Source organism: Spermophilus citellus, assembly GCF_964194105.1.
Source record: "Spermophilus citellus genome assembly, chromosome: 3".
In the NCBI taxonomy this organism is placed as follows: Eukaryota; Metazoa; Chordata; class Mammalia; order Rodentia; family Sciuridae; genus Spermophilus; species Spermophilus citellus.
Genome location: NC_138184.1, coordinates 4,045,345 through 4,065,034, shown reverse-complemented (window position 1 = coordinate 4,065,034; position 19,690 = coordinate 4,045,345). Strand labels below are relative to the sequence as shown.

General features: G+C 51.4%; 1 protein-coding gene across 6 annotated transcripts; it reads left to right on the top strand.

Annotated features, from left to right (window-relative positions):
• Positions 1-5: 5 nt before the first annotated feature.
• On the top strand, positions 6-17,051 carry SLC25A23 (solute carrier family 25 member 23). 6 transcript variants are annotated; one of them, XM_081286111.1, is made up of 11 exons: positions 6-315; positions 1,376-1,502; positions 2,039-2,126; positions 2,502-2,613; positions 3,558-3,716; positions 3,802-3,954; positions 4,178-4,285; positions 5,311-5,478; positions 10,166-10,316; positions 15,207-15,398; positions 16,748-17,051. In XM_081286111.1, the coding sequence occupies exons 1-10, from the start codon at positions 160-162 to the stop codon at positions 15,392-15,394; spliced, it is 1,410 nt and encodes a 469-aa protein (XP_081142237.1). In that variant the 5' UTR covers positions 6-159; the 3' UTR covers positions 15,395-15,398; positions 16,748-17,051. The 6 variants fall into 6 exon arrangements, with proteins under 6 accessions (XP_081142237.1, XP_081142235.1, XP_081142233.1 ...); XM_081286109.1 differs by lacking the exons at positions 15,207-15,398; positions 16,748-17,051 and adding exons at positions 11,377-11,557; positions 12,163-13,463; XM_081286107.1 differs by lacking the exons at positions 15,207-15,398; positions 16,748-17,051 and adding exons at positions 11,377-11,557; positions 12,097-13,463.
• The last annotated feature ends 2,639 nt before the right edge of the window (positions 17,052-19,690 follow it).

Genomic DNA, 19,690 nt, shown 5'->3' with positions numbered 1-19,690 from the left:
CTCTAGCAAGTGCCAGAGCCCGGCGGGCAGCGCAGAGGCTGCGGTGCCAGTGGCCGCGGAGCTAGCCCTGCAGGGTCTCGGGGGGGAGGGGGAGCCGCAAAGCCCCCGCTGAGGCCGCCGCTGCCGGGCCTCCCCTCCCCCCCACCCCGAGCAGGAGCCATGAGGGGGGGCGCAGGTGACGCGGAGCGGCAGCAACGCTGGGGTCGTCTATTCGAGGAGCTGGACAGTAACAAGGATGGCCGCGTGGACGTGCACGAGTTGCGCCAGGGACTGGCCAGGCTGGGCGGGGGCGACCCAGACCGTGGCGCCCAACAGGTACTCCCGCCGGACCCTTCTAGCGCGCTGCACTGTGGCCTCTGCCGGCCCAGTAACCCGAGCCTCTGAATGGGGCGGCTGGAGCCGCGGGGGACTGACGACCTGTGGCTGGACTCCAGGTCCCCTGTCTCGGTTCCCTTCCCCCTACCCACCCGTGTCTGGCTTAACGGGATCGCAAGACAGGGCCGCCAAGGCCCCAGGCCTGCAATTTGGTTGCCAGCGCCGGGTACCCTCGAGGGTGGGGGATGCCTGCCAGGGAATAGAGCTGGGCGCTTTTCTGCCCACTGACTGTGACACACCCTCCTCTGGCCTTTGCACAACCCAAGAAGACATGGCCTGCTCCCACATCCAGAGGACACACCCTCCCCACCCTGAGGGCACCCACTGCCCTCCCAGCCAGTCCCTCTGTTTACATTCCCTGCCTGTCCTTTCCTGGGCTGGCTCATTGCCCCACGTTGCCCCAGCCAGGGACTCCAACCTGTCCCAGGCCACTCCCAGCTGGGGATCAAGGCAGAAACTTGCCTTCCCTCCCCTTCCTTGCAGGTGTCCCTCATACCTTTAGCTCCCAGATGCCCCTGAAGCAGCTCCACAGCATCCTTGAGACCTTTAGTCCAACTCCCACTTCCCAGATGGGTAATATGGAGACCCTGCGGTAGCTCGCTTGGATCCATCATGCCCCTCATTGTCCAGGGCTGTTCCTAAAGGGAACCCCTGAAACTGCCATGTGAACAGGTTTTTTATAAGAGACAGAACAGGCTTTGGAGACAAGAACCCAAGGTTACCACTTCCCAGCTCTGTGACCTTGAACCAGTTTCTTGACTTTGCAGAGCCTCAGTTTGTTTGCCAGGAAAACTGGACAATGCCAGGCACCTCACATGCCTATTGTGGTCTTGGGCATCTTGCTGGGAAGTGAGCCGATCAAGGGAGGGGGATGATGTACCCTGTAGCCCTCCTGCAAGTGCTGGGGGCTCAGGGTTCCTGTGGCATAATGCTCATTGTGCCCTCTCCAGATGGGGGAGCAGCCTCATGGAGCCCCTTCTGTCCCCTTCCCCTTTGCCAGGGCATCTCCCCTGAGGGTGACACTGATCCAGAGAGCGGGTTCAACCTGGAGGAATTCACCCGTTACCTGCAGGAGCGGGAACAGCGCCTGCTGCTCATGTTCCACAGCCTTGACCGGAACCAGGACGGTAAAGCCAGTCTGCAGGCGGGGGATGGGGCCAATGGGGTTAGAACTGGCAGCGCTGAAGGAGGGGGCAGGGCTGCCTCTCCCTGATGACTCACCAGCTATTTTGGGGAATTCTCCTCACCCTCAACTAGGTGGTTCGAGTCCCAGCCAGCCCATTCCACTTCCTTTTCCCTTCCTGAGTGGGGACCCCTGTTTTTCCCCTTAGGTACCTAGTTCTCAGGGACAAAGATCACCCACATTGCTTCTAGGTTTCCTATGGGGTAGATACCCACTAAGCATCATCTGTGGGTTCTAAGTATTGTCTTTAAATCCCTTGTGACACAGGGACCCCTATCATTGCCACTGGATCCCTCACTCATGGAGCAGAGGACTCCCCAGCATTGCCTAATTCTACCTCCAAGCAGTCCGCACAACCCTGGGTTTCTGGACCTCCTGGTCTTGCTAGTCCATGCCCCATTCCAGCCTGCCCTGATCCGTGGTCCTGGGGTACCCCAAGATTCCCACACACGCTCTTTCCAACCTCTGAGCCCTCTCCAGGTCACATTGATGTCTCTGAGATTCAGCAGAGTTTTCGAGCTCTGGGCATTTCCATCTCACTGGAGCAGGCAGAAAAAATCCTACACAGGTAAGTCACTGGAGGTTCAGAATCCTGGGCCCCAGAAATCCCAGAAACTCAGGCCCCTGGGACTCCTCAGTCACCTCCATATTCTGGGCCCCAGGCCCAGTTCCAGAGAGGGTAGAGCTGAGTTGGGCTTTGGAGTCAGACAGATCTTGAGCCAGTTCCTTGAATCTCTGAGCCTCAGGCTGTCCCTCTGCAAGTTAAGGGTAATCATGGGAGTACCCAGTAGGCTTGGTATGGAGGACCAACACCAGACAGCCCGGGAGTGTGATTAGAACAGTCCGAGAAACGTGGGCAGCTCTCAGTGTGCCCCAGACTTGCAAAACCTGGCAGCACCTCTCCCCAGAGCCAGACACTGAGATTGTCCCCACCCAACTCCAGCATGGACCGCGACGGCACCATGACCATCGACTGGCAGGAATGGCGTGACCACTTTCTGTTGCATTCTCTGGAAAACGTGGAGGATGTGCTCTATTTCTGGAAGCATTCCACGGTGAGGTGGGGGCTGTGCCTCCTCCCTGGTGGGCTTGCTACAGGCTGCTTGGGGCTGGGAAGGGCTGAGCCAGGACTTGTGAGATGGAGGCAGCTGGGGGGTGAAGCTGTGTTCCTTTCTTCCTTCATTTGGGGTCCAGCAGCCTGGGGTGTCTCTGCTGTCTGATCAAAGCCCTTCAGACTTACTTGGGCTTCAATCAGGGGCCTCCAGGAGCAGACGGAAGGGTTGGAGGCTACAAGGAAGAAAGAACTCACCAGATGGGGTCCCAGCCTCCCACCCTCAACCCACACAGCTCCCTTTCTGCCGGATTCTCTCTGCCTGAATAATGGATTCTGCTACTGACCTGAAAAGTTAGAAAGCCCATGGCTTTGAGTGGGGATGGGGGGTCCAGTGGGATCCACTGGAAGGAAGTAGGAAGTAATCAATTCTCTCAGTGGGCTCTAAAGGGACGATGACTTCTGGGGGACAGTTCCTGTGGGGGAGTTCTCAGAGATCTTAGGAGGCACCCGAGGGATCTGCTGGGGTCTGCACAGGAGAAGTTCCTGGTGGGATATTGTGTATTACTAGAGGAATCTTCTGGAATCTTTCCATGGGAGGCCCTTTAAGGAGATCCTTTAGTGGGATCTGATAGCTCTGGAGATCGTTATGTGGCAAATGCTTGGATGGGATCGTCTGATGGGAACTGGACAAACTTCCTGTGGAATTTTGTGGCTCCTTAGGCGGGATTCAGTGGATCCTTTAGCCACTCACTGGGTTGGGGGTTTTGATGGCACCTGGTGGGATCCAAGAGTGTTCTTCTGTGCATTCCAAGCAAGATCCACTGATGGGCTCCCTGGGGTGCCCTGGGATTCATGGAGGAGACTCCCCAACCAAGGACTGGAGTGCTTCTCCCTACCTCCACTATAACATGCCATCATGACGTGACACCTCGCCGATGTCCTCAGGTTCTGGACATTGGCGAATGCCTGACAGTGCCAGATGAGTTCTCAAAGCAGGAGAAGCTGACGGGCATGTGGTGGAAGCAGCTGGTGGCTGGTGCAGTGGCAGGCGCGGTGTCGCGGACAGGCACAGCTCCTCTGGACCGCCTCAAGGTCTGCATGCAGGTGAGAGGCCCCAGAGGGACTTGCCTACTCCCCCAGGCCCAGGACCTAGGAGGGAATCACAAGGCTGCCATTTCTCCCTGCTCAGGTTCACGCCTCAAAAACCAATAGACTCAACATCCTTGGGGGTCTACGGAGCATGATCCAAGAGGGGGGCATCCTCTCCCTGTGGCGTGGTAATGGTATCAATGTACTCAAGATCGCCCCCGAGTCAGCCATCAAGTTCATGGCCTATGAGCAGGTGAGGGCAGGTGTAGGGAAGGGTGTGCTTGGCTGGGGAAGCTGGGGTAAATATGAGGACCTGCGGGTTGGCCTGTGAGTGGGGGATGGTTGGGGCCCCCAGAAATAGACGTTTGCCCCTGCACAATGCCCACAGCAGTCCAGTTCTGTGGAAGCCAGGGGACAGTAGAGCCCATGAAAGGCCCCACCCCTGAGGGTCTGCCCCCCGTCTCTGCCTCCCTCAGATCAAGCACGTCATCCGGGGACGGCAGGAGACGCTGCAGGTGCAGGAGCGCTTCGTGGCTGGCTCCCTGGCTGGTGCCACAGCCCAGACCATCATCTACCCCATGGAGGTGAGGTCTGTGGGAGGAGAGTCCTGGCGATTCCCTCCTCACTCACACCATGCATGGGGATGGTAACTGCCGCTCCCTGGGCAGGGACCCCGGCTCCTGACAGCAACACCATCACTTGCCTGGCTTACCTAGTGCTACAGTCTCAGCCATAACTTCTAAGACCACGGCGCTGGTTAGACTGGACAGTAGGCAGGCATGCAGCCATTCAGGGCTATGCCTCGCCGAGGACAGAATGCTTGTTCACAGGGAGTATCCTTTCTAAGCATCACTACTTTGAGATAAATCATTTCAGGTTTCAGGTTGTATATCATTAAGATTCTGAAAATGGCGGGAAATTCAAATAACATGAATGAAGTCTTGAGACGATAGGTCAGGCCTGGAAGGGTGGCTTCAGAGCAATAGAGACCCAGGTCCTTCTGTCTACCTTGTTGTTCCACTAACATGGCAGGTAGCACTCACCTCATGGATCAACATGGCTGTTTGTGCTCTGCTCATACATTTCAGTTCCAGGAAAGAAGGACTAAGCCACAAAGGAGGGAACACCATCCTCTGAAAGTCATGCATAGCTCTTAGCTCTTTTTACTTCTATTTTTCTTTCTTTCTGTTTTTTTTTTTTTTTTAAGTTGTAGATGGACACAATGCCTTTGTTTTATTTATTTATTTGTATGTGGTGCTGAGAATCGAACCCAGTGCTTCACACGTGCCAGGCAAGCACTCTACCACTGAGCCATAACCCAGCCCCTTTTTCCTTCTGTTTCATGGTGTAGGACCTGGTAATGTGGCCACTAAGGAAGGCAGGAAGTGTAGTTTTTATCTCTAGTGGTTATGTGCTTGCCAAAGTTATCTTTCTGTTATTCAGGAAGAAGGGAACTAGATGTTGGGGGACAGTCAGTGGTGGCTGCCACAGGTCACTCTAGTTGGTGGGTCTGCTTCTGGGAGTACTGTTTCTAGGTCTTCATCCCTGGATGTGACAACTTGGGCAAGGGGTGGGACCAGCTTTTCCAGGGATAACTGAGTTTTCCCAGGTGCTGAAAACACGGCTGACCCTGCGCCGGACTGGTCAGTACAAGGGGCTGCTGGACTGTGCACTGCGGATCCTGGAGCAAGAAGGGCCCCGCGCCTTCTACCGAGGCTACCTGCCCAACGTGCTGGGCATCATTCCCTACGCGGGCATCGATCTGGCCGTCTATGAGGTCTGTGGCAGCCCCCGCCCCTCTGCCCTCTGTGATTTGCCCACAGCACACCCTTCAGTCAACCTCCCCATTGTCCTAGAGAAGGATAATCATGGGGTGAGGAGCACCATGGGCGTGGAACCCTGGGGAACCCCTCCATGTGCTGGCCATGAACTGCTGCAAGAAAGTTTGACTTACAGTTCAGCCCTCTGTGGTCACCTAGGAGTTGGGGGCCACTCTAGCTCACAAGAATCCTGAGAGCAGGCAAAGATGAGCCTCCAAGGTGTGCATCTCCCCCAAAGCATGGACCAGCCCCAGGCTCTGTCCCTAGGCTGATGAATTCTTCAGGGCCTGCGCATCTCAGCATCTACCGTCACTAGAGAAACCAAGCCCCTCAACCAGCACCTTGGGCCCTTCATCAAGGGACGCGGGAGTGGGGAGTTTTTGCTGTTTCTCCTTGTGGGTCTCATGTGTTGCTTTAGCCTCCTCCTGGTGGGGTCATCAAGTCCTCCAATCAGGACAGCTGTAGATCCCCCGGAATCCTCCCAGTTTTTGTTTGTTCGCTTGCTTGTATGTTTGTTTTTGGTACTGGGGATTGAGCCCAGGGGCGCTTAACCACTGAGCCACATCCCCAGCCCTTTTTATGTTTTTATTTTGAGACAGGATCTTGCTAAGATGCTTAGGGCCTCACTAAGTTGCCGAGGCTGGCTTTGAACTCGTGATCCTCCTGCCTCAGCCTCCCAAGTTGCTGGGATGACAGGTGTGCACCACAGTGCCTGGTGCCTGGCCTCCTCAAACCTTTCTATCCAAGACATGCCAGCTCCCTGAGTGTGAGAGCAGTCACCAAGGGTCCTGTGCTCAGAGGTGCCCACACTGAGCGATTCTCTGCTTAGGTCATCTTGAAATTCTCAGTGATTTTTCTTTGTAAAAGACCCTGTGTTTTGTTTTGCACTGAATCCCACAAACTATGTCATCCTTCCTGGTCTGAGTCTGTTCCTGCCATACATATCCACGTTCCCCAGTTCCCAGCATCAGGACAGGGGAAGGAGACAGGCCCTGTTCACACACTGTGTGTTCAGACCTCCACTCGTTCCTCTGTCCCTTCACACGTCCACTTAGCCTCTGTCCAGTGAGCACCTGCCGTGCGCCTGGCCTGGGTGCTCGCTGCCACAGGGTGCAGAATGAGCCCTCCATAACCCCTGCCCTCCTGGGACACTCATCCCAGTGAACCCGGAAGCCCATCACCCCACAAATAAGAGTCTCAGCTCCCACGAAGCTCCCAGAAGTTGGAGGACAGGGTTTGTCATCATCGGCAGTGGTGGGCTGGAGGTGGGGGGACACCTTTGGGCTGGTGGCACTGGAGCCCAGTGACATGACATCAATAAGAAGTGGGAGTGCAGCAGGGGCCCAGCAAGACAAACCAGGGACCAACTTGACCTGCTAGAGGGCCCTGGTCTTGATCAGCCCAGGGAACTGGGCAGATCAGAAGGTGAGGTCAGAAAGGTCAGCCGGACTCCCTGGTGAGGGGTCGGGTTTTTCCTAAGTGCAGTGGGAAACCATGGAGGTTTGTGAGCAGAAATAGGATCTGACCCTGTTTAATACATTTTTCTCCCAAAAAAAGGGAGTTCACGTGGCTAAGAAGCTTAAGAAACCCTGTGCCCTCTTGGAGTTTCAAAGTCTATGTTAGTCCTTAAAGGCTCTGACGAGTCCTGCAGTAAAGTGATGGAACAATTATTTTAGAACCTCTTCAACACAACAGCTCCTCTCCCACTTTGCCCCCACCCCTGTGCTGGGGATGGAACCCAGGGCCTTGCACATGCTCGGGAAGTGCTCTACCACTGAGCTGTACCCCAGCTCCAGAACAGCTCTTAATAACTCAGTTAACATCTATTTGACAAATTAGGGTCTGAACCTTAAGAAGACTATTAAAATGGCAAAGGCGGGCCTGGTGAGAAGGCCAGCATCTGTAGTCCTAGCTACTTGGGAGGCAAAAGTAGGATGATTACTTCAGCCCAGAGTTGGAGACCACCCTAGGCAACATAAAAAGCCTGTGAGACTCCCGCCTCAATACAAAACAAATAAAATAGCTACATATTATTTTTTATTTAATTAATTTATTTGCAAAGACAGTAAACACTTGCCTGTGTTTTCTAATCTACACCTGGACCAGACATTACTAATCTATCCCAGCATTGAGTCCCCCTCCGAACACCTCTGGTTCCAGGCAGACATTTACCAATGAATTAAAGCTGCCACAGGAAATGAAACCTACAAGCCACCCTAGTGACAAGGCACAAAAGGTCTTATCCTAACAAAGTCCTTGGCAGGGAAGTGAGGGAGTGGCTGACTAGCAGGCACCAGGCCCTGGTTTTAATCCCCAGGAACCCTCCTCTCACCCTCCCACCCTCACCCCACCCAAAAAAAAAAAAAAAAAAAAAGATACAAAGGCTTTGGCAGCAGCTTCAGAAGGGATTAGCCACCCTAAAGACTAAACACACAGTTCTGGAGTCGCTGGCTCTGAATGTTGAGTCTTACCTTGATTTTGTAGCTTGGAGCAAGTAATTTCCCTGAGCCTTAGTTTCTCCTCTACCAAATGCAGATAGTAGGATTAATTGTCTTCACCGGAGATCTGAGAGCAGCTGCAGAGACAGGGATGTGAGGGCAGGGTGGTGAGAAGGCAAGGCAGGGGGATAAGGCATGTGTGTCTATTTCCCAGGGCTGCTGCAACAAAGTATCCCCAGCTGGCTAGTTACAGCAGTCAGAAGGGACAGTCTCCCAGCTCTGGAGGTCAGAAGCCCAAATTCGAGTGTCCAGAGCCATACTCCCCTGAGACCTGTCGGAGGGAGTCCCGGTACCGCCTCCAGCGTCTGCTCCTTACCACTGCTGGCATTCCTTTTGTTTTTGTCTGTCTTTTGACACCAGTCACAAGGTCACACTGTGTCACCCCAAGTGCCTTAAACTCCTGAGCTCAAGCAATGCTCCCGCCTCAGCCTCCCAAGCAGCTGGGGTTCCAGGAGCCCAGCAGCATTCCTTGACTGGAGACGTTAGCCTCTGCCTCCGGTCACTGGCTTTCTCTAACTTGGGTATCTCTGCGTCTCTCCTTTTACTGCACTGAGAGTTCACCCTACTCATCTTTGCCAGTTACATCTGCAAAGACCCTATTTGCAAAGACCGTGTCCTAAGATGCCAACACAGCCAGGTGCAGTGATACCTGCCTGTCATCCCAGCTACTTGGGAGGCTGAGGCAGGAGGATTGCAAGTGCTAGAGCAGCCTCAGCAACTTAGCAAGACCTTGTCTCAAAGTAAAAGGACAAGGGCTGGTGTGTGGCTCAGGGACCAGTGCTTGCATGGTCTGTGTGGTACCGGATTCCATCCCCAGTACTGCAGGAAGAAAAAAAAAAAAAGATAGGCACATATCCTGTGGGTGGGGGTTCACGGTTCATAATGGTGTGTTACCAAGCAAGTTGCCACTCTTGGCAAGCACTGCTCAGTCCCTCTGGGGTCCTCTGGCCGAAGAGCCAGAAAATGCCCCCCAGAAGGGTGGGGGCTGGAGCACTAACACGCCCAGCCAGAGCTTTGATGGCTGCTTCTGGGGGTGCAGGTTCCCCGCACTTGCCTCCAGTTCCTAGTGCTCAGAGCATCCTGATGTGGGTGCAGAGAAGGTCCGGGGGCAGCTCCATGGGTGCTGGCAGGCAGCCCTCAGGAGGTCTGAACCAAAGCAATAAAGGAGAAGGGAGGACACCCACAGCGGAGGCCACGGACACCCACCTTGGAGGGTGTGCTTGGTTCATATTCACTTCCTGTGGCTAAAACAAACTGCCACAAACCTAGTGGCTTAAAACAACACAAATTTATTATCTTACAATTAGGAAGGTCAGAAGTTCAAAATGTGAGTCCTGCTGGGCTTTATGAAATGTGGCCGCCTCCTTTTCAGAGGCTGTGAAGAATCCTTTCTCTGCCTTTTGCAACTTTCCATGATTCCCGCGGCTCATGTGGCCCCTTCCTCCACGTTCAGAGGAATTGTGGAATCTTCTAATCCACCAACCAGTCTCTGCTTTTGTCTTCATTATCTCTTTTTTTTTTTTAACTGGGAGTAGAACCCTGGACCTTGTGTATGCTGGGCAAGTGCTCCCTAACTACCGCACCCTCACCCTTTTTAAATTTTGAGACAAGGCCTAAGTTGCTGACCTCACACTTGGGATGTCTGTCCCGCCTCAGGCCTAAGTATATGGGATTATAGGTGTGTGCCCACACCCAGCTTCACATCTCCTTTTTTGACTCTGGTTTTCTTTGTTTGTTATTGGGTGCTGAGAATGGAACCCAGAGCCTAGCTACACCCACCCCGCCTTTTGACTCTTGATAAGGATCCTTGTGATGATAGTGAACCCAGACAGGAAAGCCAGGATATTTCCTATCTCAAAATCCTTGGCCTTAATTTAGCGAAGTCCTGTGTGCCACGGAAGATAACGGATGCACAGGTTCCAGGGACCAGTGCATGCAGAGCACAGGGATTCTGATTCCTTGTCACAGAGGGCCTCGGTGGGGGTTAAGTGAAGGCATGCAGCTCAAGTGCCTGCAGAGCCCAGGATGCACTGTGCACTCAGCTGGCACCAACTGCCAGAGGACACCAAGCTGGCCATCAGGTCTGTGGAACCAGGGTCCTGGTCTCTGCTCCTCCCAACCCACCCTACTCCTTTCTCTACCCCAGACCCTGAAGAACCACTGGCTCCAGCAATATAGCCAGGAATCGGCAAACCCAGGGATCCTCGTGCTCCTAGCCTGCGGTACCATCTCCAGCACCTGTGGCCAGATAGCCAGTTATCCCCTGGCCCTGGTCCGGACCCGCATGCAGGCCCAAGGTGAGGCCTGGGTGGGAGGATGGAGCAGGGGAGTGGCCAGCTGGGGTCCACCTTCTCTTCCCTAGCTCCTCACAGGTGGAGTCCTAGGCTGGAGTCCTCCTGGATTTGAATGGCCCTGATAAGTCCTGCCCCTTCTCTGGGCCTCAGTTTACTCACTGGTGACTTTGAAAGGGGAGTCCTTTATCCACAAGAAACTGAGGATTAACTAGCAGAACAGATGCAAGAGTTCTGGCAAAGCTCCCTAGCAATGGTAGCCAGAGGCTGCTACTGGCCATGGTGGAGCCTTTCTGGGCTGGTAACTGGAGCTCCTATTTGCAAGGCTGAGTTATAGCAAGGCCAGGTTGGGGAGAGGCTAAGAACCTGGGTTAAGGAAATTCAGGATCAGGCTGGTTGTTGTTTTTCTCTGAAATTTTCTTTTATGGATTCTTTTCCCCGTCCCTGAATCTGTTTTAAGAATTTCCTTGGGAATTTAGCAATTGTATTTTGTGATACCAGGGAGGTATGAGTGAATGAGACAGACATGGTCCCCACCTTCATGGAGTTCAGGCTGGAGAGGAAGAAAGATGCTAAATAAATCATTCCATAATTAACCTTTGGTTGAGGGTTGAATAAGGGGAGGAAGAGGATCCTGACTTGGACAGGGTGCCAGGGAGGGCCCCTTAAGAGCTGGCTTTGGAATAGAGGCTGGGAAGAGAAGGGCGTTGACTTCCAGGACGAGGACATTTCTAGCTCCTCCCACCACACATGCTGCACACCCATTCCATTTCAATTTATCCCCAAATTTGGGCCCTCAAGATTGACAGCCGATTTCAAGTACCACAGAAGTCCTGACTCTGGCCAGGGCGTTGCTCAGTGGGAGAGTGCTTGCCTAGCATGCACCATGCCCTGGTTCCCTCCCAGCACTGTGGGGGGCACTAAAAAGTCCTGACTCAGTGGTAGGTCCAACTTCTAGTCTAGCCTCTCCTTCCTGTGGCAGTGGCCACCTGGCCCAGCCCTGAGGGGTAAAAGGGAGAAGGGAAGGAGGAGCTTCAGCCTCACCTGGTCCCCCACCCCCTCCCAGCCTCCATCGAGGGCTCCCCGCAGCTCTCCATGATGAGTCTGTTCCGTCACATCCTGTCCCAGGAGGGAGTGTGGGGCCTCTACCGGGGCATTGCCCCCAACTTCATGAAGGTCATTCCAGCTGTGAGCATCTCCTATGTGGTCTACGAGAACATGAAGCAGGCCCTGGGGGTCACGTCCAGGTGAGGGACCCAGAGCCCATCCCTCCCCCAAGATCCGTCACCCCAGTCATGATGTTCCCCAGATTGATGTCCTTGGCCACAGGAGACCAGTGGCCCAATCAATGGATCCTAGTTCCCCTGCCTAAACCACTGATCCCTACACACCAGCCACAGGATCCCAGTACCCGAATCCTGGATCCTCAACCCCCAGACCCCAATCACTGAATCACAGGGTCCCCACACTTTGACCATGGATCCCAATACTCCAACTCTAGATCTCAGATTCCTGTACCCCCAACTGCTGGATCCCACACTTAAGCAACCTAAATCTCATACCTGAACCACAAGATCCATAATGATCAACACCTCAGCCCTTCATCCCCTCCTTCCCAGACCCCTAGATCCTGCATTCCTCCACTCCCAAAGTGGATCCTATGTTTCCCTGCCCCACCCACTGGGTCCTGGACCTAGATCCCCCACAACGTGGTGAATGGATCCCAATCCCCAACCACAGGAATGTACATCCCTATACCTCATCACCCTGACCCCAGCTCCCTCAGGTACCAGATCCAGTGTCCTTGTGTAGCACTGGGTCCCAGATCCCCAACCCCACTGGCGAATCACAGATCGCCATGCCTCAAGCCCCGTCTCCAAGCTCAGCCGCTGGATTCTGGATGTCAAGAAACCTCAGCCACCGGATCCTGACAGTGCAATGCCTAGATCCTGGGGCCCCCCACCACTGGACCCAGATCCCCTCACCCCAGCCACTGGATTCTGATTCCTTTACCTTGACACTGGGTCCCAGATCCTTCTGCTTCGACGGCTGGACCCCTACATTTCAAGCACTGTGCCCTCTGCCCCTTACCACTGGATCTTGGATTCCCAAGTCCCAACCCACTGGATTCTGGCTCCTAAAACCACAAATGTGGGCACAACAGCACAGCAAGTGGGTCCTGGCAGGTGCAGCTGCTGGAGTCCAGATTCCAGACAGTCCCCACGCCCAGTCCTGCCAGCACTGGATCCCACGCCCTGGACCCCTGCCTCCCAAATGCTCAGACCCCCAGTCTAGATCCCAAAAGGCCAATCACAGCACCATGATCCCACATGTCCCCATCCCAGAGACACACTGCAGCTTACCATGGCTCAGGATCACACAGACCAGGGAGACCTGGGGAGGCCCAGCTGCCAGCTCCAGAGAACCCAGGGGCTCTGTCCCATGTCTTCATGTAGCTCATGGCCAGGCAGCAAGAGGGGAGATGTGTCTCCTGTGACTGCATGGATGCTTGACCCCCCACCCAGCATGGACACCCCTCTTGGCCCTGTGGGGCTATTGCTCCCTCAGACCACCCCACCCCACCCTGCAGCACCCCCCCACACACCTGATCAGCTCATAACCCCAGAGCCTAAGTCCTCTGGAGGGCCCGGCCTCTTGTTCTTGGGGGCTGGCAAACAGGCGGTCTGAGACCAGAGACTTTCGGGGGGTCCCCCGTCCTAGCACTGCCAGCCCTTCCAGGGCTTCAAAGATTTGTGAGCCAGGAACAAATCCTCATCGACCACCCTTCCCTACACTCAAGCATCCAATTATACAAAACCAAACAAAAACCCAAACCCCCAAACTCACTCCAGGTCTATTTTTCTATCAGAGAGAGGAGCAAACCCCCACCCCCAAACCCAAGCCCCCAACTCCCCCTTCCCATTCCTCCTGCACTTTATTGTTGGATTCTGAGCTTAGGATGATGGGGCCCCTCTCCACTGCTACCCAGTGCCTGGGGAACCCCATTAAGGGACTGTGAAAGAGGACTGGGATGTTGGGGCCTAGAGGACCATCCCTCCCGGCTTCCACCTCCCTCCACGGCACTTGCCCCCTCCCTGCCTGTGTGTTATTTCAAAGGAAAAGAACAAAATGAATAAATTTTCTAAGCTCTTTCATTGTATTTTCTTTTCTGAAAAGAGGTGGGTGGATGTGGGACCCCATCTACCCAGAGGGAAGGGACATGGGACTGTTTCTCATCTCATGCACACACAGCTCCAAGGGACTGTGTGACTCAGACTCGAGCCTCGGTTTCTACCTCTGTCTGTGAAGCAGTAGCAGGGAGGGAGTCTACCTCATGGCCTCTTCTATTTTTCTGTTTTCTTTTTTGATTCTACATGTGCATTCGTTTTCTGTCATATTACCACAAACCAAGTGGTTTAAAAAATAAAATTTGTTAAAACATGTTTATTGTGATAAAATATACATGACATAAAGCGTACCATCTTGCCAGGTGCAGGGGCACATGCCTGTAATCCCAGTGGCTTAGGAAGCTGAGGCAGGAGGATCCCAAGTTTAAAGCCAGCCTTAGAAACTTAGTGAGGCCCTAGGCAACTTAGCAAGACCTTGTCTCAAAATATAAAAAGGGCTGGGGATGGGATTCAGTGGTTAAATGCCCCTGGATTCAATCCTTAGTACCAAAATAATAATAATAACTTTAAAAATAAAACTTTCTCTATTTACCAAGTTTAAGTTCACAATCCAGTGGCATTAAGTGCTCTCACGATGCTCTGCAGCTGTCCCCACCATCCATTTCCAGAACTTCCCATCTCCCCAAACTGAAGCTCTCACTCCTTCAACACTAACTTCTAGCCTCTCCCGAACTCCCTGTCTCCATGGATCTCAACTCCAGGGTCCTCCTGTGGATCCTGCAGTGTGCGTGATGTGGCCTTCTGTGTCCGGCTCATTTCCCTGAGCACAGTGTCCTCAAGGTCAATCACAAAGTAATGTATTTCAGAACCCCTTCCTTTTTCTGGCTGAATACTACTCAGCTGTGTGAGTGGACCACACAGTATGTATCCCTTCATCCATCAATGGACCCCCTACCATTTGGCTACTGTGAATAAAACAGAAATTCATCTGTGACAATAAAACAGAAATTCATCTGTGACAATTCAGGAGGCTGGGAGTCTGAAAGCAAGACCTTGGCTGGGGACATTCTCCCCACAGTTTTCTGGCAGACTGCAGTCCTTGGTGCTCCTTGGCTTAGGGAGGTATCACTCCCAGACCTGCCTGCCCTCCTGTGGCCCTCTCCCTCACGTCTGCGTTTCTGTGTCTAAATTCTCCTCTTCTTGTAATGATGCTGTCACTAGATTGGAGCCCCCCGCCCCCCTCCAGAGTGAACTCACTTTATCTTGATTACATCTACAAAGACCCTCTTTTCCAAATACAGTGACATTCCCAGGTTCCAGAGCTTAGACCTTCAGAACTTCTTTTGGGGCATACAGTTCCACCCACAACAGCAAGTAATTTGAATTCATTGTAGAAAGCAATAAAAAATTTATAATATATATAGAAATAGATGAATGATTGATAGATACATAATCAGTACATAAATGCATTGTGATAGGACTACAGTTGGCTCTCTATATCCATGTTTTGCATCCATGGACTCAACCAACCTTAGATGGAAATATTCAGGAAAATTGCATCTGAATCTAACATACATGAATATTTTTTTTGGTTGGTATCCCTAGGCAAGACAGTATTTCAACTACCTACATAGCACTTACATTGTGATAGATGTTATAAGTCATTGAGAGATGGTTTCATGTTTAAGGAGCATGTACAGAAATTCTATGCAAATAATCCACAATTCTATATAAAAACTTGAGCATGCACTGATTTTGGTACATGCAGGGGCTTCTGGAACTGATTCTCCAGGGGTTCTGAGTGACAACTGCACAGTCTCAAGGTTAAGACAATGCGGCTACCATCTTGGACTCTCCCTGCCTGGCTCTCATGTCATTTACTCTGAAAGAAGACAGCTGTCAGGTCCTGAGCAGCCTTATGGAAAAGCCCATACAGTGGGGAACCCCAGCCAATAGCTACGTAAGTGCACTTGGACTTGAACACTTCTTTTGAGGGTATATAATTTAACCCACAACAATGAATTATACAAATTCACTGTAGGAAAAAAAATAGAAAATTCAGAATATAGAAAGAGATAATTGATAGATTATAGAAAATAGATGATTGATTGATAGATAGATAGACACACAGACAGACAGGAAGAAGATCCAGATTGCAGCCTTGTGAGACACCCTGGATAATCCAAACACTGCAGACCCTCTCACTGGCTGCCAATACCCAAATCCTGAACTTTATATCCTTATACTTCAAACATTGGAACACCCTACTAAGCGGCTCCTGAATTCCTGGTGCTCAGAAACTGGATGAGACGATAAATGTCATTGTAAGCCGCTGAGTTCTGGGGTAATTTGTTACAAAGCAATAGCTAGACAATATAGATGCACTTATGTACATATGACTTTCCATGCATTCAAAGAAGAGATCAGGGAGTGGGTATAAAAAATATATAATGGATTAAATCTTGCTAACTATTTTGTGGGGTTTTTTTTCTATTTTGTGTTTTTACTTTCTTTAAATTATGTTCCTAGGATCACTTTCCACAAGTGCAGTCACTGGGTCAAAGGACATGGCTCTCTTGGGATCATGCCACCAAAATAACTGTACACAACATTACAGCTACCAACAAGAGTTGGCATTTTTAACAGCAGCTACCCAGGCACTGAGTGTTAATTGTATTTGATGGGGATAATTAACATCTGCTTTCCTGTCCATATTCTTATATCCCACGATAATGTGGCTGAGATTTAGGAGGCTTAGCTAACCAACATGCAGCATGAATTAGTCAGCTTGCCATCACTATAACAAACACCTGAGACAATCAACTTATGAGAAAAGTCTTAGCACATGCCTGTCATCCCAGACACTCAAGAGATTGAGGCAAGAGGGTCACAGGTTCCAGGTCAACCTTGGCAACTTAGGGAGACCGAGTCTCCAAATAAAAAATAGAAAGGACTAGGGATGTGGCTCAGCAGAATAGCCCCCCAGGTTCCATCCCCAGGTCTGCAAAATAAAAAAGGAAGGGGCTAGGTGCAGTGGCCAGGTGCATGCCTGTAATGCCAGCCACTGGGGAGGCTGAGGCAGGAGGATCACAAATTTAAAGCAGCCTTAGCAATTTAGCAAGGCTCCACACAATTTAGCAAGACTCTCTCTCAAAATTTAAAAAAAAAAATATATATATATATATATATATATAAAGGGGTAAGGAAGTGCCTCAGTGGTTAAGCACCTTTGGGTTCAATCCCTGGTATCAAAAATAAATAAATAAAGGAAGGGGGAGGGGAAGCCTTGTTTTGGCTCTTGTTTTGCAGGTTTTGGTCTGGGATCAGCTGGCCCATTGCCTTGGGCCTGGAATGGCACATCACAGTGAAGAGCCTGGTGGCGCAGCACTGCACACCTCATGTGAGGGAAGTGGAAGACAGAAGGAGAAGAGATGGGCCTTCCACAAGCCCCTTTGAGGGCACACCCCCAATGACTGGAAGACCTCCCATCAGGCCGCACTTCTTAAAGGTTCTGCCACTTCCCAACAGAGCCACCCTGGGGACCAAGCTTTCACCACATGGCCTTTGTGAGACACTTAAGATTCAGATCATAGCCAGGCCCAGTGGTGCACACCCAAAATCCCAGCAGCTCAGGAGGCTCAGGCAGGAGGATCACAAGTAGAAGGTCAGGCTCAGCAAATGAGTAAGGCTGTCAGCAACTTAGCAAGACCCTGCCTCAAAATAAATAAAGAAAGAAAAAGGGCTGGGATGTGGCTCGGTGGTTAAGCACTTCTGGGTTCAATCCAAGACCAAGGACCAAGAAAAAAAAATCCATATCATAGCAGATGGACTCATTTTCTCTTTCTAAAACTCAGTTTCCTTTGACATCATTTCAGGGAAAAGAACTTACACTTATTGAGCAAGTACCACATGCCTCATGCTGTACTGAGTAAGGCCTTTCGTGTGTTATTCATGTTAATCAAACACTTACTATGTGCTAGATTCAGTTCTAAATATGGGATTATAGAAGTGGATGACAAAACAGACAAAAGTCTCTGTTCTGGCAGAATGAGATTGACCAAGTTATGCTGTATACATCCATGAATGCACCACAGTGAGCTCTGCCTTTATGGACATCTACAAAGCACCAATAACAAATGATAAGCCAATAGAGGAAGACCAATAGAGTTAAAGAAGGGAACTGGGGAGAGAGGAAGGGAGGGAAAAGGGAAGGACTGGGGACTGCAATGGAGCAAATTATATTCCATGTTTGTACAATGATGTCAAAATGAACCCCAATATGATGCATAACTAAAATGCACTAATAAAAACATTCTTGCCGGGCGCAGTGGTGCATGCCTATAATCCTAGCAGCTCGGAGGCTGAGACAAGGAGGATCGCTAGTTCAAAGCCAGCCTCAGCAATGGGGAGGCGCTAAGCAACTCAGAGAGACCCTGTCTCTAAATAAAATACAGAATAGGGCTGGGATGTGGCTCAGTGGCCGAGTGCCCCTGAGTTCAATCCCTGGTACAGAGAAAAAAAATTCTTAAAATATTTGTCCTCACAGACCCTACACTCCAGTGAGGAGAGACCAAGAGCACAGGAGGATTAGCTATGGAGTGGCAGGAAGCAGAGGCAGAAAGGAGAAACATAAAAGAGGGAAAGGGAATAATAAATACTGCAGAGTTTAAAGTTTCATCAGGTCGACCCAGAGGCCTCCTAAGAAGGTGACTTGTGAGTGAAGGTTAAAGGTGGGAAGGGAGAGTGCCATGGGATGTCCAAGGAAGAACATTCTAGGCAGCGAGCACAGCCCATGCAAAGGCCCTAGGGCAGGGCATGTTGGTGGCACAGAGAGGCACCTGTGTGGCTGGAGCAGAGGCATCAAGAAAGAAAAGAAGAAGGGGGAGGCAGGGAGAGATGGGGCAGGTTGTGCAGTGCCCTGTAGGCTCCAGGGAGGACCTGGGCTTGGACCTAGAGGGAGGGGAGCCAGGCAGGGCTGTGGCAGAGGAGAAGGCCCCTGACTCAGGTGCTCACAGGTGTCCTTTGCTGCAATGTGGAGGACGGGTCATGGCAGGGTGATGGCAGGGGCTGGGACCAGAGCCATGGGAATTGCACTAGTCCAGAGGAGCAAGTGGTGGGGTGGTAGGAAGCAAGAGACTCTGGACATGTTCCAAACACTAACCAACAGAATCTAATGGGAGTGTGGACTTGGAAGAGAGAAAGAACTCAAGCGGGGCTGGGGCTGGGGCTCAGTGGCAGAGCGCTTGCCTCGAACACATGAGGCTCTGGGTTCGATCCTCAGCACCACATGAAAATAAATAAATGAAATAAAGATATTGCATCCGTCTATAACTAAAAAATATTTTAAAAAAAGAAAAAAAAAAACCTCACTTGAGGACAGTTGAATTTTTGACCTGAACAACTCAGAGGATGGAGGTATCCTCAACTAAGACTCTCATTAGATTCTACTGACAAAGCTACACAGTAGGGTTTACTATTTATCATTCTCTCCAATTTCCAGAGGAGGAAACTAATGCTCAGAGAAGGACAGTGTAAACATACCTCAAGATTACACAGTAAGCCAGGGATGGTGGCGCACACCTGTCATCCCAGCAGCTCAGGAGGCTGAGGCAGGAAGATAGTGGGTTCAAAGCCAGCCTCAGCAACAGTGAGGTGCTAAGCAACTGAGGCAACTGAGACCCTGTTTCTGAATAAAATACAAAATAGGGCTGGGGATATGGCTCAGTGGTCAAGTACCCAAATCTAATCCCCAGTACCAAAAAAAAAAAAAAAAAAAAAAAAGATTATACAGCAAGAAGCCAGGCATGATGGTGTGCATCCGAGTTGCCCCATAGCAACTCAGGAGGCTGAGGTTGGAGAACCACAAGTTCAAGGCCAGCCTGGAAAACACAGAAAGACTCTGTCTCAAAATTAAAAAGGGCTGGTGGTGCAGTTCAGTGGCAGAGCATTTATCTACATGTGTGAGGTGCTGGGTTCTATGCCCAGCATTACAAAGGAAAAAAAAGATCACACAGCAAGAAGCAATCAAGATGGGAGTCAAAGCCAGATCCCTCTGACCCCAAACCTATCCTTGTCTTATTTTGGGGACCAACCATGTACTTCTCTACTCTAGGTCCCCAGACCTTCCTGTGGTCCCTCTGTTCCCTCTCCTATTGTCATGGCAACAACAACAAAAAGAAAAAACAGCAGGAGTTCTTCAGGGCTGTGTATAAGTGACCACAGACCTGTTGGGTGGCTGGAAACAAGACAAAT

Excerpts from the sequence above, each read along its gene's own strand:
- SLC25A23 (XM_081286106.1), top strand. The coding sequence starts at position 160 with ATGAGGGGGGGCGCAGGTGACGCGGAGCGGCAGCAACGCTGGGGTCGT. Across the intron at positions 3,955-4,177 it reads AGTTCATGGCCTATGAGCAG|ATCAAGCACGTCATCCGGGG; the intron begins GTGAGGGCAGGT and ends TGCCTCCCTCAG. Across the intron at positions 4,286-5,310 it reads CCATCATCTACCCCATGGAG|GTGCTGAAAACACGGCTGAC; the intron begins GTGAGGTCTGTG and ends GAGTTTTCCCAG.